Source organism: Pantherophis guttatus, chromosome 6 (assembly GCF_059756535.1).
Source record: "Pantherophis guttatus breed Tessera chromosome 6, ASM5975653v1, whole genome shotgun sequence".
NCBI lineage: Eukaryota > Metazoa > Chordata > Lepidosauria > Squamata > Colubridae > Pantherophis > Pantherophis guttatus.
In genome coordinates, this window is record NC_142068.1 from 31,232,758 (window position 1) to 31,256,676 (window position 23,919).

The 23,919-nt window shown below is 35.1% G+C and overlaps 2 protein-coding genes across 9 annotated transcripts in view; both read left to right on the top strand.

The window, feature by feature from the left end:
- ATR (ATR checkpoint kinase) overlaps positions 1-15,351 on the top strand; it is a 119,915-nt gene extending 104,564 nt beyond the window's left edge. For all 3 annotated transcript variants that reach the window (XM_060682929.2, XM_087872649.1, XM_034439310.3), the window contains 13 exons: positions 734-913; positions 1,167-1,309; positions 1,906-2,003; positions 2,597-2,829; positions 3,415-3,549; positions 5,012-5,212; positions 6,215-6,358; positions 7,181-7,331; positions 7,860-8,016; positions 8,703-8,856; positions 10,199-10,350; positions 12,273-12,378; positions 14,085-15,351. In XM_060682929.2, the coding sequence (XP_060538912.2) occupies positions 734-913; positions 1,167-1,309; positions 1,906-2,003; positions 2,597-2,829; positions 3,415-3,549; positions 5,012-5,212; positions 6,215-6,358; positions 7,181-7,331; positions 7,860-8,016; positions 8,703-8,856; positions 10,199-10,350; positions 12,273-12,378; positions 14,085-14,258 (2,028 nt within the window). In that variant the 3' untranslated portion in view covers positions 14,259-15,351. The remainder of the gene's footprint in view (positions 1-733; positions 914-1,166; positions 1,310-1,905; positions 2,004-2,596; positions 2,830-3,414; positions 3,550-5,011; positions 5,213-6,214; positions 6,359-7,180; positions 7,332-7,859; positions 8,017-8,702; positions 8,857-10,198; positions 10,351-12,272; positions 12,379-14,084) is intronic.
- Positions 15,352-17,636: 2,285 nt separating this feature from the next.
- Positions 17,637-23,919, top strand: part of XRN1 (5'-3' exoribonuclease 1) — a 61,586-nt gene continuing 55,303 nt past the window's right edge. For 3 of the 6 annotated variants that reach the window (XM_034439313.3, XM_034439315.3, XM_034439316.3), the window contains exons 1-2: positions 17,649-17,893; positions 22,475-22,707. In XM_034439313.3, the coding sequence (XP_034295204.1) occupies positions 17,819-17,893; positions 22,475-22,707 (308 nt within the window). In that variant the 5' untranslated portion in view covers positions 17,649-17,818. Of the gene's footprint in view, positions 17,894-22,474; positions 22,708-23,919 lie in introns of all 6 variants that reach the window. The other 3 variants (XM_087872650.1, XM_087872651.1, XM_034439314.3) reach the window with 2 other exon arrangements.

Genomic DNA, 23,919 nt, shown 5'->3' on the forward strand with positions numbered 1-23,919 from the left:
TGTATGATAGACTTTTTACAAAGTGGCACAATGTTCCTTTTACATATAAGAATATTGATTGTAATAGTAATAGTTCTTAGACTTACATAATGTTCCATAATACCTTACAGCACTCTCTAAGCAGTTTACAGAGTCAGCATTTTGCCCCAAACAATCTGGGACCTCATTTTATCAACCTTGTAAGGATGGAAGACTGAGTCAACCTTGAGCCGGTCAGAATTGAAATCCTAGCTGTGGGCAGAATTAGCCTGCAATACTGCATTTTAACCACTGTGTCACCACGGCAAAACAAACAACACAAAACAATGTAAACAAAAATAGAAAGAAAATAGCATAAAAGTGTAGGGAAAAAGAAGAAAGAAAAATTATAATTATATATTAAAGAAAGTGTGGGGTCCTTGGTGCTCTCTGAGCTTGGTTGTTTTCTTGCAGATGTTTCATTACTAACTAGATAACATAATCAGTGCTCTAGAAGAGAGTATAAAGATAAATAAAGAGTAAAGAAATATATAAAGTAGTAACTTTCAACCCCCATCACAAGGATAAATTAATTTAGTAACTATTTCTGTTTCATACATTTTGTCGTTTGTCCATGTTCCTTTGACAGATGCTTTTGATTGTATGCTGAAAAGATTGATTTTATCTGTGATTAATATAAAAGCTAATATATATTTATAAAACCTCTGTGATAAAATTAGTAATGTGACTACTAATTTTTTTGCTTTTTTTTCAGGGTGAGGCTCATCAAGGTCTTATCATTCTTCAAAAGGGAGTTGAGCTATGTTTTCCAGATAGTCAAGAATTATGTGATGCTAAAAGTAAGCTCATTCATGGGCAAGCCCTGTTACTGGTGGGAAGATTTATGGAAGAAACAGCCAACTTTGAGAGTAATGCAGTAATGAAAAAATATAAGGTAAGTGCTAAAAGTGGAACATTTAAATAATGTAACTTTAAAACTTTAAGTAGATCACTTTTGTTCACATCAGCTTTCTTTGGGTGCAACCTGTATATCTTGTTTTTTATTTTTCTATTTTAGGATTTATATTACTTTGGAGTGGCATAAACCTAGAAGGAGTTTATAAATGTTTGAAGTAATGATTGACTCATAGAACTAAATTTTAATTACTACTATAAATAAACTGATTACCTATATTTTTTCCCCTCAGGATGTCACCACCTGTTTGCCAGAATGGGAGAATGGGCATTTTTATCTTGCTAAATACTATGATAAAGTGATGCCTACGGTAACAGAGAACAAGATGGAAAAGCAGGGAGACCTGATCAAATACATTGTTATTCATTTTGGAAGGTTAGTTCAATAAATGCATATAGTGATCTTTGTTTATTTATATTTATTTTCCCCTCTTTTCCCATTCTTTCAGGTAATTCTAGATACTGATATTTATTAACATTTTACGGATTTTACTAGATTAATGCCAGTTTAACAGTGTGGGAACTGGTATTCCTCTTAAATGCCAACATCAGTGTGCATGGCTTGGCGTGTGGCCATAGGCCAACAACAGGTAGTTCTCATTTAACGATCAATTTGGAAGTTTCAACATTTGTATATAAATTAATGCGCAGGGCAAAAAGCTAAAAAAAAAAGTATAATAAACTAGATATCCCTTCCAAAAAGAGTACATTGTAAATCATTTTCTATATAATGTATTTATAATCTTAGATAGGGGATTTTAAATATCCAAAGTTAGATATAAAAGCTGCCAATTCTTATAAACTATACCAATAAAGTAGTAATTTTATATCTTTGCACTTTTTTCTGTTCTTGAAACATGTCAAATAAAATGTAATTTAAAACCACTAATGTGAGATAAAGTGAAAACAAACTGCAGAAGAAAAAGGACATCGATAAAATACACATTTTGCAAGGTGGTATTTTAATTTCAGATCTTTGTATTTTGGAAATCAATTCATATACCAGTCAATGCCAAGAATGTTGTCTTTGTGGCTAGACTTCGGAGCAAAAGCATATGAATATGAGAAAGGTAAGACATTAAAAAAAGTACTCTTTTTGTATTGAGGTTTAGCTGATACAGATTTGAGCGAACTACAGATTGGGTCATGTGAAGTGTATGCTAAGTGTAAATATGTAAGAATAAGTAAGATTGTGAGGTCCTTGTGTATGAGAAAGAGGAGAGAATAAAATGTTACCCGAATAGGGAGATACCTTGTGTGACTAATTTAATCTAATCCAAATTAAAAAAGGAAGATATATTCCTTTTTTTTTTTGGTCCATTTTTAATATGCTTTGGTCTGTCTTTTAGATATGTTGATTTAAAATGCAAGGTAATGGTTATTGAAGAAGAACTGTGTTGAATAAGATGGCATTTTCTGGAACTTGGTGAAATGATTTGTATGAAATTAAATTATTCTACACAGGGATATAACTAAAAAAAATGTGTTCTTGTGGATGTTCAATAGATTTTCAACATGCAGCTGCAGAATAAGGGATAAAGAAGGATGATTTTTTAAAGATATAGATATCAAAATTGCATTTTGGGAATATGTTTGGTTTGGAATTGTGTACATGTTTCTTTTTTCCATGAAATAAGATACTGATTTACATTACTTTGTCTAGCTGTTCGCCATGATCGTGCACAAATGAAAAATGATTTGGCTAAAATTAACAAAGTGATTACAGAACATACACAAGTCTTGGCCCCTTATCAGTTTTTGACAGCGTTTTCTCAGCTGATTTCCCGAATCTGCCATTCACATGATGAGGTCTTCCTTGTTCTTATGGCAATCATTGCTAAAGTTTTTCTAGCTTATCCTCAACAAGCTATGTGGATGATGACTGCAGTATCTAAGGTACCTTCATTAATGTTGTTCCATTTTTGATTTAGCTAGAAGTCCCCCCCCCCTTTTACAGGAAATATTAAAATGATTCAACTTTTGCATTTGTAGATATGCTTCCTTGAAATGTTTCTTGTGAGCAAAAATTTTATATGTAACCTAGGTAATCAAGTCTATTAACCAGAATGAGAAAAAAATATATAATTAATATATATATTATTTTCAATAGCCCTCTTCAGGTGTTGAACCTACTTATGTAAAAAGTGTGTTGGGAGCGAAGATGTGTATATACAGTCTATTTGTTTTCCACAATGCTCCCTCAAGGACTCATATCTAAACTGAAATAGATAGCTATGAGGAAGAAGAGTTGCTCTGTTTTTGTCTTTACTTTGTTTCTGTGGGATGTGAGACTCCATGCAAATTTACATTCCTTTTACAAGCCTTTTACATTCCATGCAAAAAAAAATAATTCTTTGTAAAGCTTTAACTTCTGAATTTATTTTGATGCCATTGTTTTGTTGTAATTTTTGTGTGTAATTGTCAGTTGCTCTGGAAATTTGAAGGATAACATTAAAACTCAATAAATTATATTTTCTGCAGTCATCCTATCCAATGCGGGCCACCAGGTGCAAAGAAATCTTAAACAAAGCTATTAATATGAAGGCATCTTTGGGCAAGTTTATTGTGGATGCAGCTCGCCTGACAGATAAACTCCTAGAACTTTGTAACAAATCGGTAATGCATATACTGCACAAAACTATCTCATTTTCTATAATTTAATATTCCTGATAGATTAAAAATCTTTATTTTGTGAAATCAGATTATTCGTTCCAGTGTGTTCTTTGTTATAATCTATAAATAAATTACGATCTATTATAAAGGATTGGATTTAACTTGTTCATGTCGTGGATTTTGGTGGATTTGAAAACATAACCAAACTAGGAATTCTTGACTGAAATCTAAACTAAGATCATCAACATAAGTGTTCTTAAATATGCTTTAGGTAATTAAAAGAAGCAACAATCAATAAAGGAGAATATTTGTAGCTCAAGGTTGAAATGAGGGGTCCTTGGTGCTCTCTGAGCTTGGTTGTTTTCTTGCAGACATTTTGTTACCCAAACTCTGATGATGTTACCTAGTTTGGGTAATGAAATGTCTGCAAGAAAATAACCAAGCTCAGAGAGCACCAAGGACCTCTCAGAAGCAACTATTTTGAAGGCAAGAGCAAAAGAATAGTTGGCAGAGAGATATTTCAGTGCAAATTCCTACACTCCTGAAAACTCCAATCTTTTTAAAGCAGATTTTGTGATTTTTCTAAGCTTTTTTGAAGTGTAATTAATATCTGAGAATACTTGTTAGCTATTACTTCCATCCCCATAACCAATAATGTTTGTTCTTTTGTTTTATAAGTCAAAGGATTAAGGTGTCAAATGTCTAGTTTTTTAAAACTAAACTTATAAAACTTTTATTGTATTGTTCTGAAGCATACCAAGAATTGAAATACAAAATTCCAGTGAAAATTTAATTGCCTGCTTTGATGTGATTGCCTTTATTTCATTTTAAGATCCTTCTGTAGCTCTAGGGCATCATTTATTTTCTCTCTCTTTTTTCTAAATAATTGCCCCTTTTCTGGCTATCTTCTTGACAATCATCAGTGTCATGCTAAAACAATTGGTTAATGGCCATATTTATGTACAAAAGTTTGTAAGTACTTAGGGACCTAGTAAAGGAACATTACCAGATGTTTTTATTCTTCGGTCATTTGGCTTAATTATGTAAGATTTCAGTTTATTATATACCTGTATGATAGGTTCAGGTAGGATTCATCTAAAGACTATTAGAGATGATAGTGTTCCAGGACTAATATGGCATAGAGTCGGAAAAGAGGGCTAATGGCTGAAAATTGTGCCCTCTTCCCATTGATAGATACATGTTTTTGGCTGCAGGACACTAGTTGGATATCATTTATTTTCAAAAGATAGGAACACTCAAAACATTTTCAGTAGATATATTCAAATATATCATTGCATTATTATATTCAGCATTATAATAATGTTGCAATTTGTTCTGGGATTGAAATTACATCCTAAATTTCATAATGATGAGTTTGAAAAAACCATGTGGACATTAAAGTTATACTTAAGATAATTACATGCTTGAATCTTTGCATTTGATTACTTTTTAAAAATTTTTTCAGGTCGATGGAAACACCTCCACTTTAAGTATGGCTATTCATTTCAAAAACCTCAAGAGGCTGGTAGAAGACCAAACATTTAGTCAGATTCTTATTCCTTTACAATCTGTAATGATACCAACTCTTCCTTCAGTTCCTGGAACACATTCCAATCATGATCCATTTCCTGGATGTTGGGCTTACATTGAAAGTTTTGACGATACTGTTAGTATCTATTAATCCTTATTTGTTTGTTTGCTTGTTCGACTTATATAAGTATTTCAGTAATAAGTTGGCAGCATATACATTTAATAAATAAATATTTAACCACCTATCCCACAAAAATGAGTCTGGGTGTCTCACAACAATTAAAAGAACATCAAGAAAAATAAAGAAATGGAAATAAAAAGGACAAGGATACAAAACCATGTTAAAATCATATTGAAATATAAAAACATAGTCACAATCCACCTCAGAGTACAATCCATCATATTCAGTTCTACAGCTGGATTGCCAAATGTAGAGACAAAGCTACATTTTCCATAATGCCTGTAGTGTTCAGGTGTTCAGCTCGAGTGGGATCATGCTCCAAAGGGAAAACATCACAATAGAAAAGTCTCCTAAACTAATTTGCATTTTTATAACTTGGCTTAAATTTATTTTCTTGGTAGCCAAAGTAAAATGGAAAAAAGAAATCAAGTCTTTAAAAGAAATTATTTCTTAGTGTTATGCCATGTCTTTTCTTCAGACCTCAAGGCAGCAAACAGTAGTCCTTGACTCATGACCACAATTGGGACCAAAATTTCAGTTGCTAAGTGATGCAGTAATTAAGCAAGTCATCACATGAATGGACCTGATTTTATCATTTTTTTACTGTAATTATTAAGCTAATCCAGCCCCCCTCCCCCTCCCCCATTGGCTTTGCTTATCAGAAGCCATTTGGGAAGTTGCAAATCATGATCACATGACCGCAAGACCCTGAAATTGTCATAAATGTGAGCCTATTAGCAAATGCTTGGATTGTCATCACATGACCCCAGGGATGATGTCACGGGTGTAATCTTGAGAACAGGTCATGTCAATTTTTTTAGCACCATTGTAACTTTGAACCATTGTTAAATGAATAATTTTAAATCAGACTATTTTCCTCACAGTAGCAACATATCTGTGAGATACTGTATGTTGGCTGAGACTGTTTGAAAGAACTGTGCCTCTTTTTAATTGTAGGTTGAAATCCTTCCATCTCTTCAGAAGCCCAAGAAGATTACTTTAAAAGGTTCAGATGGGAAATCTTATATCATGATGTGTAAGCCAAAAGATGATCTTAGAAAAGACTGTCGACTCATGGAATTCAACTCCCTCATAAATAAGGTTAAATTCTAAACGTTTTTCTGGATGTGTGGCAAACTTGCTGCTGAGAATCCACTAAATGTTTTCTTAGTATCAGCATTATCAGTGACCATGTTTGTGTATAATGATTAACCAGAACTGATTTACCCAAATATGCTTGCTTGCAGTTCCTCTGTCTGTCCCCATTCTAAACAATGCAGGTTTATAAATCAATGACTTACTTGCTGTTAAATATTTTGCCTATAACCTGAGAAGGCTTTCTGGTTTTAATCAAGTCTGATTTAATATATTGAGTAATGGTCTTCTTTCTAAAAGATATAATATTATGTGTTTTATGAAAAGCTGATTTTGAATATAAATTTCAGCAAAACTTTCTAATACTATAGTGGTACTGATGGAAATACATATTTAAAATCTAATCAGATATGCAAGGCTTCTTTGCTTAAAAGGAACCCAGATTATTTGTCTTTCCGTATTTATAAAGTCATTTTGGTTCGTTTGCCAAATTTTGAATGAATGGGAACAGCATTTTGTTTTAAAAGAGATTCAATACTTTTGTCAAAATTACTGTTTTCTGTTAAAATTATTTTTGTAATTATGTTTTAAATTTTTAATTGCTTAGGTGGTCTTGGTAGCAGAAATATTGTACAGTATATAAACTTTTAATTATATTGGATTTTTTGGGGGGAAAATAAAGCAATTGATGTTTGTGTGTGTGTGTGTGCGTATGTACATATACAGCCTTTAATTTGGGATTACAAGAGGCAGAGAAATTAATTAAAATGAAAATTAAAGGTACTGTTTTACATTAATCTTATGGAGCATGCTATGTTTCTACCCTAGTGCTTAAGAAAAGATGCAGAGTCACGAAGACGAGAACTCCACATCCGAACCTATGCTGTTATTCCTCTGAATGAGGAATGTGGAATCATTGAATGGGTGAACAACACTGCTGGTTTGCGAAATATCCTAATCAAATTATACAAAGAAAAAGGTAAAATAATGATGATTTTATCTTTAAAATGTGTGAGTGAAAAGATAAAATGAAGGATAGGGAAGGAGAAATAATGAATACAGTGACTCTTTGCAATGCTTCTCCAACAGTTACTGTTTATATTTGTCACAGAATATGCAGGGTAATTACTGTATTTTTTGGACTGTAAGACACACTCCCCCCAGCCCAATGGGTGGAAATATCTGTCCATATAGGCCGAATACGGGCCTGTTTTTGACCTCCCGAACCCTCCGAGTGTCTAGTTCCCCCCCCAGCCCTGTTTTTGACCTCCTGAACCCTCCGTACACCCCATTTTTGTTCTGCCTGGCCCCCAGAAGCACTCTACAGGTCAAAAACAGGCCTGTTTTTGGCTAAAACAGGACATGTGGAGAGTTCGGGAAAGTGCTTCTGGAGGCCAGGCCAAAAAATATTTTTTTTCTTGTTTTCCTCCTCTAAATCTAGGTGCGTCTTATAGTCCGGTGCGTCTTATAGTCCAAAAAATATGGTATATTTGTTTTTCTTTTACAGGCATCTACATGACTGGTAAAGAGCTACGTCAGTGTATTATTCCAAAGACAGCACCTTTATCTGAAAAGCTGAAAGTTTTCAAAGAAACACTACTTCCTCGGCATCCTCCAATTTTTCATGAATGGTTTCTGAGAAAATTCCCTGATCCTACCTCATGGTCAGTATATTTTTCTACCGTTTTTGGGAGTTGAGTGGTATATAAATGTAATAAATATACATTTATATACAGTCCGAATTACACTACAATAATATCTACAATTTAAAAAGAAAATCTGATTGCCTACCTATGGTATTCCTTGGCTTCCAAATATTTGTTTAGCAACCATTAGATGTTATGATGGTGTTGAAAAAAGTGACTTACCACTGGTCTTCACACTTGTGACTTGCCTTCACACTTATGACCATTGCAGTTTCTCCACAGTCACATAATCAAAATTCAGGAGCTTAGCAGCTGGTATTTATTTGCAACAATTGTAGTGTCCTGCAATCACATGGTTTCGACATGCAATTTTCCCAGCTGGCTTCCGGCAAGCAAAAATCAATAGGGGAAGCTGGATTCACTTACCCTCAAGATTCATTTAATGACACATGATACACTTAATGACCACAACAACAAAAAAAAACGTTGTAATATTGGTTGTAGCTTACTTAACAAACACCTTGCTTAGCAATGAAAGTTCCATTCCCAATTGTGGTCATAAGTTGAGGGTTGCCTGTAGTAATCATCATAAACTATACATTTTTTTATGTTTTTACTGAGTGCACAAATTGTCGGGCCACCAACAATTATTACAAAATGACCAAGCATCTATAAGGTATCTTTGATTTTTATTTTTTCTGTAGGTACAGCAGCAGATCAGCCTATTGTCGTTCCACTGCAGTTATGTCAATGGTCGGATACATGCTGGGTCTTGGGGACCGTCATGGAGAAAACATTCTGTTTGATTCTCTAACTGGTGAATGTGTGCATGTAGATTTCAACTGTCTGTTTAATAAGGTGAGCAGCTAAATATTGAATTTAAAATATTTTTAATTCCAAAGTATGTTGGCATAACAATTACATCTGAATTGCAGTCATGCCTACCTGACTGCAGTAGTCTTCAAATTTTTCCAGGCAAGTTTAACTTTCAGTCTTTGCAAACAATACTTCCAATATAAAAAAATGTTCTTTTAACTTCCAGGGAGAAAACGTATCAATACACAGTCACTTTATTTATTTAAACCTATCTAGACTGTCTTTAAGGGTAGAAAGCCTCCCAAAGGGGTGTACTTCAATGGGAATAATGTTTTGTCTGGAACCCAGAACAAAATCAATATGTTCTGGAATCTGGAGGATCTACCAAATCATTTTGAACCACTCACATTTAGCAGAAGAAAAAGCTAGAAATCTTAGTTTCTTTAGGTTCTCAACAAAACAAACCCACATTTGAACCACCCACATTTAGCAGAAGAAAAAACTAGAAATCTTAGCTTCTTTAGGTTCTCAACAAAACAAACTTGATTAGGCAAGTAGGCCAACACTGGTAATAAAATCTCTCTCCCATCTCCCCCTCACCAGCTTCTAGAAGTGTTTATTCAACCCCATCTCCCTTCCAGCATTTTCCCTTCTCCTTCCCTCCCTTGAGCTGCTAATACCAATGCCTGAAGTGAGCTTCTCCCATGCCTAGTCATTTATTTTTCTAACATTTCCCCATCTTTCTCTTCATCTCTGTTGCTGAAGTCCCAAAATATTATATTCAATTGGACTACCTTAACTCCCTCAAATCCCAGTACCCTAGAGTAACACATCATATCAGACTGCCCACCCCTAATTTTCATCACTTCATTCACCTACCGATTTCTCAAAACAACAGACTCCAGTGTCCCCCAATGTTCCCAGCATCTTTCTTCTTTTCCTTCCCTATCTCTCTCCAACTTTTAATGTCCTTTGATTTCCCCCCCAATTGCCAAACTGCTTTTGCATGAATCTACTCTGCTTAATTCCATCACAGACCCAAACACCTGAAACATTTGTTTTTATGTAGCCATGAACTATTTAAAGAAGCTCTTCCATGTATTGAATATTTTCAACATCCAGTAATAGAAATCACAAATATGGTTTCCATTTTTACATTTATATTACATTTAATGTTGGTTAACAGCAAAACAATCAGCCAGTCTGTACACAAACACCAAAGTAATTTTGAAAGGCATGAAATAAGCTCTACTCACATTATAATAGTATAACTTAAATAAAATTTCTTGTATAATTGCATAATACACGTGATATAAGAATCTACTGCATTCCATTTTGAGAGTTCATTTGTTACTGAACTTATTTCTCTTATATTCATTTAAAGGGAGAAACTTTTGATTTTCCGGAAATTGTTCCATTTCGCCTTACTCATAACATGGTCAATGCGATGGGTCCAATGGGCACAGAAGGCCTCTTCAGGAGAGCTTGTGAAGTTACCTTAAGGCTTATGCGTAACCAGAGAGAACCACTCATGAGGTAAAGAAAGAGTGGTCTTCAAACAGGATGGGGGAATGCACATAAAATCATTACACTTAATTATTTCAACTTCAAATTTTCATTATTGTCATGCTACATTGCATAAATAATGATAATATCCATTTAGTTGTGTCCGACTTTTAGAGATCATCTTCTGATCTTGCGCTTTTGAGTTTTTCTATGCTCTGGCTGGTGTCAGCTTTAATAGTGACCAGCCACCATATTCTTTGATAGCCTGGTTTCCTTTTATACATTGCATAAATAAGCCTTGTAATATTCAATGGATAGTAGTGCTTACATATTTTTTTTTCTTTTTCTCTGTTTCTGTGACTCAGAGATCAGACCAAACAGGATAGTCATGCAATTATAAACAATTGTGCTAAGAAAGAGCTACAAAGAATTATTTTGTGATTATCTCTTCTGGATTAGCTCATGGTACTTCCTAAATAAGAATTAGAAAATGGTTTGCAATGGGAAAACGGAAGTAGATAAAAGTATAGTCACAGGCTTTCAGCTCAGAATCAATGCACTTATTAACTTTTTAAGGCTCTTATAGAAATCTAGATAGACCACAACATGAAATCACAGTTGCCAGTTATTTAACTGTATTGGCCTTAATATGCATCGAGTTCTTCTCAAGAATCTAGGATGTCATAAGTATTGGCATAGTATATATCTGTATCCAAGCATTTGTAATTGACAGATAGAAAGTTTGTCAATGTGCCAATAACTTCTGAGACCACCACAGCCAGTTTATGCCATGCTCAACATCATTTTCAGAACTTGATACTTGATCTCTTCCAATTCTTTTGACTCCTATTCTACATGGTTGGTTGCATGATCAGTCAGCTATTTACACCGGATTTGGCATTTGTATCAACCTAGTGCGTTCCTTCCAAAGAAATGAGATTGGTAGATGTTGTTGTTTGATTGTATTAAAGTATCATCACAGAATATAAGCCATTCCAACAAAAGCTCTCTTTTGCAATTTATGATTTTATCAATGAGATGGTATTGAAGTATTGCTCCAGATGTTTTGGGATTGCACCCAAGGCACTTATTATAGGTGGTCCTCGACTTACAACCACAATTGGGCCCAGAATTTCTGTCACTAAGTGAGACATTTGTTAAGTGAGTTTTGCCCCATTTTACAACTTTTCTTGCCACAGTTATTAAGTGAATCCCTGCAGTTGTTAACTTAGTAACATAGTTGTTAAGTGAAACCGGCTTTCCCATTGACTGCTTGTCAGAAGTTTGCAAAAGGTGATCATAAGACCCTGGGACACTGCAACCATCATAAATATGAGTCAGTTGCCAAATGTCTGAATTTTGACCACAGGGATGCTGCAATGGTCATAAGTGTGAAAAACAGTCATAAATCACTTTTTTCCAATACTGTTGTAACTTCGGACGGTCACTAAATGAACTGATGTAGGTCGGGGACTACCTGTACTATTTCTCTGCTTTTTTTTTGCCACAGTTGTTCTATTTGCAGATCCTTGCATTTTGTGATTTTCTCCAGTTCTTTCTCTTTTCTTTTTCTGTTTCCATCTCCTGTCACATCATTATCCAGATATTTTTGTTTTCCTTATGAACAATTAATATCTGGGGTGTTGTTATATGGAAGGCACTTGTCTGAATTCTGAAGTTGGACAGCACTTTTAACTTCTTCATTTTCTATTACTTTGATTATTTTGTGGTCCTGCAGGTTCTTGCTTGCAGGCAAGTGGTGTTTCTTGTAGGTATTTCAGTGCACCATTGTTGCTACTTTGTCATGCTGTTGTTTGTAGTCAGTCTGATTATGATGATGATTATTTAATAATCTGCTGTTCTACTCCCAGCAAATTTGGGTAGTAACTGAATCTAATGAGACTTATTACAACAAATGCAACTAAAAATATTTTGTTTCCTTCCAAATCTAGTGTTTTGAAGACTTTTCTGCATGATCCCCTGGTGGAATGGAGTAAACCAGTTAGAGGCAATACAAAAACCTTAGTAAATGAAACTGGAGAAATTGTCAATGAAAAGGTAAGCTGGTAAAACTCAGGGTTAAAAATTCAAACTTTGCACCAGGGCAGTAAACAAATAAAAATGGACACTATAATATTAAGCAACATAACCTTGCTTTGAATGATAACTGTATTTATTCAAGAAGACCAAACACAATAGGAACAGATAACTACAAGAATTGGAATCTTTGATCTATTTGTTTTTCATCAAGTCACTCTCTTATATTGATGAGTACTAGTAGTTTATTTTTTATAATTATTTCATTCATTCATTAATACCAAATAGTATTCAGAATGCTTATTTTTGTGATGCAGATTAATTTTTATGATATAAATAAAAATATTTTTATTTCTCATTTAAACTTTATAGATTGTGCTTTTAATGTTTTATTATCAAAATATATATTCAGTTACCTTTTCCCCATGCCTTCAAGTCATTTTTTTAAATTTCTGGTAAAATTTTGGAAGTTTGCCATTGCCTGCTTCCTAGGGCAGAGACACAGTTACTGGGCCAGCTAGCTTTATGTCTAAGGTGGGACTAAAACATATGATCTCCCAGCTTCTAGCCCAATATCTTAGCCACTACTCCAAATTGTCTCCGATAAATATATGCATATCGAATCCACTGATTCTTATTGGTTTTAATGAAGAATTTAAAAAATTGAAGAATTCAAAATTAAGCTCGAAACTTTTGTTTTGCAATTTACCACTTTCTCTAATGTGTATCAATGAAAACTAAATTAATAATTTATGGAAGTATATCCTATTATTAATATATTAAGCTCTTATCATAATATATGCAGTGGCTGAGATTACATTACACACACATTGAGCATGCTATGATGAATATCATTTTTCAGTTAACACTGAAATTAGACAAATTATTATAGCCTGAAAACAACTCTTGGGTTCTTTATGGCTAATCTAATGTCTTCCAGACAGCCCTATTTTCTGATAGGAAAATGACTAACAGAAGTTTAATCAGCTTTTTGACTGCTGGGATGGGAATAAAATCCTAGAGAAGATTGGCAAAAACTGCTGCTCCAAGAGCCCCACCCCCACCCCCATTTTTCTTTTTACCTCTACATAGGAAGATAGGGATGCATGTAAGCCTCTTAGGTCCTGTCTGCAATGGTGCTAACTATAATTAATCTGCTGTTGATTTTAATTTTTTTTAAATATATGTAAATTAATGTAAATGTAAGTTAATGTAAATAAAAAATATATATTTCAGGAAGTGCCAGTCTCCTAGCAACATTTAAGATGGCTAGGAATCTATAAATAGTATATGCTCCAAGTCTGACTGGGACATTCATAAGTGTTTAGCTATAGAGTTTGTTCACTATGCTAAACCATAAAATAGTTGGATTGGTTTAATGTAATAACTATACATTATATAGTATGTACTGTAAATTGTAATTTATGGCTTAGTATATAGACACGGGTGTCAAATTTGATTGTGTCACGTGACATATTGCAACGTTGTTTGCCTTTGCGGAGCCGGGGTGGGCGTGGTCTGTGCATGATGCATCTGCCCCCCCGGGCCACCAGTTTGACACCCCTGGTATAGTACATAGTAATCAGTTTTATATAATTAAATAAACCTTCAGTGGAACTCAATCTTTTATGTTGGAGGCAGAAAGACAGAATACTTATCACTAAAAATTTAGCTTCTAGTATACTAATGACATCTTTTTCTTATGTAGATTATTTTTTGTTTTTCAGGCCAAGACTCATGTGCAAGATATAGAGCAGCGGCTGCAGGGTGTAATAAAAAATAGGAACAGGGTAAAGGGCCTACCATTGTCAATTGAAGGACATGTTCACCATCTTATTCAAGATTCAACTGATGAAAACTTGCTGTGTCAGATGTATCTTGGTTGGGCACCATATATGTGATATGCTGTCATTTGCAGACAACGTTGTTAGTTTTTTTTTTAAAAAAAAAACTTTAGTAAATTCTGCTAATGCAGATCAGTGTTTAAGTGTTTATATTGTATATAAATACTGTTTCCACTGATACAGTGGAAATTCTATTTATAGAACTTATTCCAGTAAAAAAAATGATTACAAAATGCATGTTATTCTGTTTATTACAATGCTGTTTCCACAAGCTTAATAATACAATAGTAGGTCTTTGAGCTAGGAATGTTAAAGATACTAAGGTATAATAGGGTAAGCCAGATGAGAATAAATACAGTTTTAAAACAGAACATAATTACACAGTACATTCCCATTTCTTTTTGTTCTTGCAGAGCATTCTTGTTCTTACTGTGTCCATATACCACTTTGTATAGAGTTTTTTCTTCTTTAAACATCTCGCCTCTCTTTGAGGATTTCATTAACTCTACTCACATAAAATTCTCATTCTTCAAGTTCCTTTCATCTCCTTTACTCTTCCATCACAAAGCTGTTTTGGCTTCAACCCATTTAAGTTTCTTACTTAACCAAACCACTTCAACATTATATTGCAAATCATACAGTAAAATAGGGTTTGAGCTGTGTTGTTCATAGTCCTAATTCATGTATGTGTGATTGTGTGTGTGTGTGTGTGTGTGTTACAGAAAGTGAATGCATTTAAGATGATTTGAGTACGAAATCAGGAATACAGGGGCCTCAGATTCTTATTAAAGGAGAAAAATTGTAGCTGGTCTACATACTTAAGAAAGGAGAAAGACTGGATTTCAGTGGGTTAAATATTAAATCTTTCAACAGTAACAATAATGAATGAGAAAAGAAATACTTCACTGAGAATTATTCTTAGAATAATTTTCACCTAAAGAATATGTCTATTATTGTTATTAAAGATAGTTGTACTTTACCCAAAACATTGATCATACTGATTTTATGATAGCTATATGCAGACGAACCTCCATTATTATTTTCAGTAATGATCCTTTAAGAATGTGTGTATTTGCTTATTTGCATCTATCTCACTATATTCCATGGGTAGGATCCTACTTTTCAGTAGAATAAATTATTTGAATGAAAACATCACGTCTTTTGTTCCACTATCAAATCGTTGTTGCTGTTAGCCAAGTTTTTTGGCATTCATTTGGAATCTGACTTCCAGAACTTAAATAAATATTCTGTGTCCTGTATTTCATCACAATTGATAATAGTCCTCTATGACATTCTTTCAGATATCTGAAGATTACTGTCAATCTCTACTAAAGCCTTGCGTTCTCAAGGCTAAACATGCCTACTCCTTCAGTCTGTTCATAAGATTTGTAGATTTTTGTGTCCCTAATATTCTCACTGCCATGCCCCAAATTAATTTGTTTGAATCCTTAAAAGTGTTAACCAAAGTTAGAAATAATGCTTTAGATAAGATATAGTGAACACTGAAGCTAGCTATATTATAATAGTCATATCCATTCAACTTTTAATAATATCATCATTAGAAGAAATTATAGTCAGGGTTAGGAAGAAATGGACAATAAGCATCTTTTTCAGGTATTGTAGGTGCAATGTTTGTGTTCCCATGTGCCCCAAAGCACTTTTGAGAGAATAAGTCTGAAGCATTGCACAACTGTATTAAAATAAGAATTGGCTTCACTTCCAGTTAAACTAATTTCCTCCAGAATAATTTCCTTTTTAATCACGTTACTGCACTTAAGGTACATTAAAATGCACGGCTGTGTTTCTAACTGGTGTTTTTCCACTTAAATAAGACTCTGTATAATACCCCAATAGAATCAGTGAAAGGGAAAAGGAAGTAAATTCTCTCATGCCCCATAGCATTCCTAAAGGATTCATTTGTATTCATCGTATCCAAACGATCTCTGGAAATCTTTCTGATTCATCAGATACTCTGAGTGAGCTATTTTAATTGGCCAGCTCTCTTTGCAATAGTTGTAGTGTTGCATCATTACGGATGCATAGATATGGTGGAGATGTTCTCCCATTTCATATTTCCAAAGTTAGGACTGGGTCTAATGTATGGCAGCAATATAAAGGTTGAGCGGCTGATAGGTCTGTAGTGCCACTGCAAAAATAAACTCTCAAATTTCCTCCAATCTCAGTGAGAAAAGGTTAAAATTAGCCAGTACCAATAGTCTGAGCAAATCAATATCCGTAAAATCAAGCAGTTCAGGGAGGGATACTGCCATACCTCCAGTGGGATCCAACTAATTTAACAACCGGTTCTCTGCCATTTCTTCCAACAACCAGTTCACTAAACTGCTCAGAAATTTAATAACCGGTTCTCCCTAAGTGGTGTGAACTGGCTGAATCCCACCACTGCATACCTCTGTGAGGACAGCACAAAAGCAGCAACTCCATTTTATTCCTTTAGCTTAACCTCACATGCCAAACAGTGTTCACAATAGCCAGGATTAATCTCTCAGCACACAACTGCCATAATACCTTTCTTGCTTGGGACAGGAATAAAGCAAGACATGAAACTCCTGGACCCATCTCAGTAAGAGGGGCTCATTATCTAGCCAGCTCTTAGCAGCACATATAAACAATGCCTTCTCATCCACAGTGGAGTCATCAGTAAATGCTGGATTTATTACCAACCTACTATTCAAAAAACACCAATTTAAGTCTGGCATGTCCAGCAATTAGGTTGCCTAATTTGGGTTAAGATTGCTAAGGGGTTGGAACTAAATGCAAACCAAATTAACAAATTTGCTTCCCCTAGAATGGCCCAGGCACTTTCCTACTAAACTTCTCCATGCTCTTTCAGCTACCTCATAACCCACTCTTCCAGGCACCCAATAACTGGTTATATGTGGCACTCAACATCGAATTGGAGTTAGAAGGTTGTGAATAATACTCATTTTCCCACTATTTCAATAGTATAGCAACTGGCCTCACCTCTCCTGCTTCACCTCTACCAATCCCTCCCCAGCTAGGGCCAGATGAACCTTCCCATTTCTACCTTCTTCTGCTTCCCAACTTCATCTCTAATATATTGTATATTGATTGCTGCTAGCTAGGTGCCGATTTCCTAGGATATTAAGAGAAGCTTAAATGTTTCATCACAAATCCTTTTCCTATTTAGTTTGAATTTACTTATTCACTTCCTTGCTGCTGGTCGTCCTCTTATTCCACCTTTCCCCCCAGTCCCATTATGGATCTTTCCAAGGAGATACTATTTTAAAAATCCTCTGTCCTATTGTCTGATGGCAATCTAGGGACCGAAAAAGTTACTTTGGCCACTTTTTCTCCTCCATCATCTGCCGATACTGTAAACAAGGGGAAACTTTGGACGATCCAGGATGTTTGCAAACCTGCAATTCTCACGACGCCCAATAAGAAGCGTGCGCAGCCGCCGCCGCCTGCCTTTAATTTCCGACGCTGAGTCGTCCGCTCTGCTGAGGCCCGCTCTATGATTTGGGGCCTTGGCGGAAGGAAGCGCTTTGCCTGAGAGGAAAGGTGGCAAAGGCGGTTGTTTGGGTCCGAGTGCACTGCGGGAGGTAGTTTCAGAGGAAGGGCAGAAGCCGGCCGCTATGGGGGTGCCGAAGTTTTATCGGTGGGTCTCGGAGCGGTATCCTTGCCTCAGTCAGGTGGTGAAGGAGCATCAGGTGAGCAGCTGCGGTTTGCGCTTCCCTGCTCTGGAGGGGGAAGCTGAGAGGCTGCCTAGCCGTCGCACCCGGGGCGATTCTCTTCTTCTTCGTGAGGGGCCTCTAGTGTGATGGGCAGGTCTGGCAATAAAGCCGCGCCTGCCTCTGGAATTGTTGCGTGGATCCCCACCTGGAAAGCGCCGTGGCGGAGATACCATTTTGGATTCCTGACTTGCTGGCCGTCCTTTCATTTTTTCTTTCTTTTCTTTTCTTTTTTTATTATTATTATTTGCCCGGGCTAAGAGTTTTAGGCCGCTTTCTCTTTTTTCAGGAGAGGAGAAATTGGTGGAAAACAGGAGCGAGCCCGAGAGAAGGGCTACAACTTGCTCCTATTCAAACCCATTTCAACTTTTCTTTTCTGTCCGGGTGTCTTTGACCCCTCACCGCGAATGTCAGAGGCGGTTTCTCATTTAGGAAGAAACGCGGGTCTGGAAAGAGTTTTGTGAAACTCCGAGGGACCTGGTAGTTTTCATTTCGTGTGGGAAGCCCCGCAGAAGAGAGTGGCGGGCTCTTATTTGTAGGTGTCTGGAGCCTGCCAATTTATTTTCAGTTCTGCTTCATGGAAAAACACTCCACGTCATTAGAAATATTTTCGTTTCCTATTTAGCCCAACAGCGTGTTTAAGGAGATTACATCTCCTCTTATCAGTATTGTTTTAAAATTTAAATCGGATTCACATCCTAGTATACTTAATCTTTTTAACAGACTTGGGGAAGAAAAGGAGTAGATTGCTGAAAAAGTGCGACCTGTTGGGAAAATGTAGCATTCCTCATGTCTGTTACATTAAAAATTCAGTCCATTTTCTTTTGTACTGGCCAACAATTGAAAGGCATATAAAGAATTCAAAACAAAGAATGAAGAACAATAATACAAGTGGTTATGCTGTAGTCCTAACTAGCAGAATTAACACAAGTAATCATATAAAATTCCTATTGAATCACAGTTTAGGAATAGTTTGCATAGGATATAATTAATTGTGCTAAGGCATAATACTATTAATTGATTTTGGCATATGAGTGCTGTATGAATTTAGCTAAGTGCAGTGTCATACGGTTGCAATATTATCAGTTTATTATTTATTATTATGCTTCCTAGCTTGACATTCTTTTCCTGAGGGCATCTCAGTTAAACAGTCCTGCTTTAAACCAATGTAAAATAAAATACTAGATTAAAGACAGTGCACTTTGTTTCAGAGAAATATTGTTTCTAAAAGCCATTGTAGTTTGTAATACGGTTTTATACAACCCTAGTGTTGGTAGATATGGTTTAATTCAAGATAAATTAGTTTACATATATAGCTTCTTCATTTTTGTCAGTTGTTTTATTATGACAATACAGAATAAAAATAATGGATAAAATTTAGATAGAATCCAAAATTGAATTTCTGGATAAAAATTCTTTTTAAAAGCACAGTTCTAAATGGAAATATTGCGCAGACTTATTTTGTTTTTTTCCTATTGATTCTCATTCAACTTACAATGGTCATTTAATGACCATTTAAAGTTACAACGGCACTGAAAAAAGTGACTTGTGGCCATTTTGTTTTTTATTGAAAAGTTTTACAAAGAAATTTTTCCTCCCTCCATATTCCCCCACCCTTTTCCCACCCTCCCGCCCAGACTTCCCAGAGCAAAATACAGGGTATTTCAATTAACAATCATAAGCTAAATTAGCCTAACTATTCTTAAGCTACCTATTCCCCCCCTGAAACCTTAACTCCACTATGGATAACACAATACTTCTAAAGTTTAACATTCATTCATAAGCTATTTGATATTTTCTTGTCTGATACTTATTTTGAATATAATCAATCCATCTTCTCCATTCCGATATGTATCTTTCTTGTGTATAGTCCTTCAGATATGCTGAAATTTTCGCCATTTCTGCTAAATTTGCTACTTTCAATGTCCATTCTTCAATAGTAGGCAAAGAGTCCTTCTTCCAATATTGCGCTACCAACAATCTAGCTGCTGATATTAAGTTCAAGATCAATTTAGTCTCTAATACTGTACAATCCGTCATTATACCCAATAAAAACAATTGAGTAAATTTCAACCTTTTTTTCAAAATGTTCTGCATCACCCACCCAATTTTTATCCATTTTGGCCTTTTTTCACAGTTACAACTATTACAGCATCCCCATGGTCACATGATTTACATTTGGATGCTTGACAATTGACTCATATTTATGATGGCTGCAGTGTCCTGGGGTCATGCGATCACCTTTTGTGAACTTCTGACAAGCAAAGTCAATGAGGAAACTAAATTCACTTAACAATCATGTTACTAATTTAAGTGCAGTGATTCACTTAACAAATGTGGCAAGAAAAGTCATAAAATGGGACAAAACTCAGCAAATAGCAATAGCACTTAGACTTATATACGGTTTCACAGTGCTTTATAGTCCTCCCTAAGTGGTTTACAGAGTCAGCATATTGCCCCCAACAATTCAGGTCCCCATTTTACCGACCTTAGAAGGATGGAAGGCTGAGTCAACCTTGAGTCGCTCAGAATTGAACTGGAGTGATCAGTGAGCTAGCCTGCAGTACTGCATTCTAACCACTATGCCACCTCTGCTCTTTCTCACTTATTTATCTCACAAATTTCTCACTTAACAACATAAACTTTGGGCTCCATTGTGGTCATAAGTTGTGGACTATCTGTATAGAACATTTTTGGCCTGAAAATGTATGCCTATTGCCTTTTTCTGTAATCACTTCAAAATGTAGATCCTCAAATAATTTTTAAATAAACACAGATCACTGTTTCACACTATTACATATTTTAAGTGCCTTTTGTGTTATGTTGTGTTATGTGTTATTCTCATGATCAAAGGTAATAATTTTTTAATAACTTCTCCTTATTTTGTTATTTTGCTTTATTTTAATACTTTTTGTATGGATTAAAGTATTTACATACTTTGATATTAAAATGGTAAAGCAAAGTATGATGAGTTCATATACACTTGAAGCCTATAGAGAGAGCTGCTATATTGCCCTTCTTGGTGCAATAATAATTCCGAAGCCCATTTCCACAAGAAAAGGGATGAACTTTCAATATTACTCTCTTCACTGCCAATACATGAAGTAGCACAGTAATTCAAAGTCATCCTCACCATAAATGAAAGTAAAAGTAAGTGAAAGCTGACCAAATTAGGTGGGCAAAGATATAACAAGAATATGTCAAAAGCTTGGTGAGTACCTGTGTGTTTAGGAGCACAAGGTTAGATTGAATGATAACCCAATCATTTTATAGCAGAGCATAGATTTCAGCATGGGTTAGTATTATTAAAATTTAGCACTGCCCCTTAATTGTATTACATATGCAAATATTTGGAACATATTATGAAGTTCAGCATCTCCAGTAAGTTTTGTAATGACAAAATTAATAGGTGTAACTATCATTGGGTTGTGTTTCTTGCATCTTAAATCAGCAAAGCACAATTGAAACCTGTTTCAATACTCTTATAGGACATTGGCTATTCTGGTAAGAGATATGCTTCAGTCAGATATGCTTTTGAAGTTCTGAAATATTTAAAACTGGAACTTCTGTGCCATTTGTTAAGATTTTACATTGTAAGGTTTTACAAGTTAATAGTATGCAAAATGTTTTGAATTGGACTATTTCAAATTAAGTAGCAATAGTCTTAACTATTGCAATGTGGTCTACATGGGCTGCCCTTGAAAAGCATCTGGAAGCTCCACTTGGTTCAAAATGCAAAGACCTATATGGTTTTGTGCAGACTGAGGTATCACCTCTCCTGTAGGAGCTGCATTGGTTCCCGATGCAGCTTCTGTGTGCAATTCAAAGTGCTGGTTGTCACCTTTAAAGCCCTATATGTCTTGAGACCAGGTTATCTGAAGGACCGTCTCTTTCCAGTTACATCCATCTGACTCACTAGAGTGGGGAGGCAGGGAATGTTGTTGCAGGTTCCCACTTCTAAGGAGATAGATGTGGGATCCAGAAGACCCTTCTCCGTGGTGGCTCCCTTCCTTTACATCATCTCCATGGAGATTAGACTGGCTCCTACTTTGACACTTTTTCAAAGGGGGGTGTGTGGTACTCTTTTTATATTAGTTTTTTTATTGTTTGTAAGATGCCTAGAGTCACTGAAAGTGAGTGGATGGCCATATAAATTCTCTAAATAAATAAATATGGATCTATGTAATGTGCTTTTTGAAATGTTCTGGCACTATTAAAAAATGAAAGAGTTTAGAATTAAAGTTAATGTAATCACTACAGAATAATAATTATTACATTACATTATTATATACATTAATAATTATTAACAGTAAAAAGCTTATTTTTAGCAGTTTCTGAATTTTATTTTTAATCAAAACTTTCATGGAAGACAGGATATATGTCTCTATGAAACTTAGTTGGCTTCTTATAAGCAGAATATATTAATATTAGCATATGTGTTTTCCAAATAGAGATATAAAATGAAATAAGATAATTCAAAGTACAATTTTCATAGAAGAAATTTAACTGAATCAAAACTTGTATTTATAGAACAACTTCTTTATTTAATGTGTTTTCTAGATTCCAGAATTTGACAACTTATATTTGGACATGAATGGCATTATTCATCAATGTTCACATCCTAATGATGATGATGTTCATTTCCGAATCTCTGAAGATAAGATCTTTGCTGATATATTTCACTATTTAGAAGTTTTATTTCGCATTATTAAACCAAGAAAAGTTTTTTTTATGGCAGTTGATGGAGTAGCTCCAAGAGCAAAAATGAACCAGCAACGTGGTAGACGTTTTAGGTATGTACATAAAATGGGTTTTTCATTTATTGTTTTCACTGGTCTCTTTGTATTTCCTGCAGACTTTGATGCAATATGCTTGTTTCTTCATAGTCTTATGATTATTTATAGGAGTGAATATAGGATTGCTCATTCAATGCTATCCTTTTTTTTCTCTGGAAAAACTATGGAGCTTTAGAAATGTTTCCTGCTCTTGGTAACAAACTGACTTCCCTGGCCATTGGTCCCAAAGGGAAACCTAAGGGAGAAGAACTGGTGCTGATTTCAACCCAATCATTCCTTTCTGAAGGGAAGCCATGTAGGGAGAGATAGTACAGGTGGTCCTTGCTTACTGGCCATTGAACTCATTCAGGGATGTTCAAAGTTACAGCGGTGCTGAAAAAGTAGACTTACAACTGGTCCTCGAAGTTGCTACCTTTGCAGTGTCCCCATAGTCACGTGATCATAATGCAATTGCTTGGTATCTGGTGTGCATTTACAACAGTTGCACAGTCCCCATTTGCAAACTTCACCATCAAATTTTGACAAGTGAACTAAATGGGGAAGCCAGCAGTAAGTTGCAAGTTGTGGTCATATGACATCATATTTAATGACCTGCAGTGATTCACTTAATGACTGCAGCCAGAATTGATGTCATAAGTCTGCTTGGGCATGTGACATTTCACTTTACAACTACACTTGAATCATCAAGTATTTTCATCCAGTCATTTTTCATGTTTTATTGTCTTAGAGTATGCACCTTTTTAACATTTCATGGCCTACTTTCCAAAATGCAGGTTAACAAAATGGAGACCTGATATAGTTTAATTTATGCTGATGACTGACTAAAACCAGTTTCATTTTTTAATGAATAATATGGTGTAATATGGTTCCTCAAAATGGTGGTGCCTTTGTAAACTGTGGTATGCCTTTCTTAATCTAATATAGGAAATAATATAGATTTTCTATTTGGTCTTTGTCAGTAAGATTCTTTAAGTGTTTTCATCAAAGAGCTGCCAAGCAATCCCCAGGCTTACTCTCTATTCAGAGGGAGATGTTGGACTTGTTTCACAACTCCTTGGATGGTTTTATCTATATAGATTCAATGTTAACAATGTTGCCAGCTGTTCTGTTTCATGCAACTTTACAGCTATACAGTAATGAAAGTTAAATAATATAAAACTTTTATTAAATTTATTTTGCTAAGGAAACTGTACATTATGTACAGTTCAT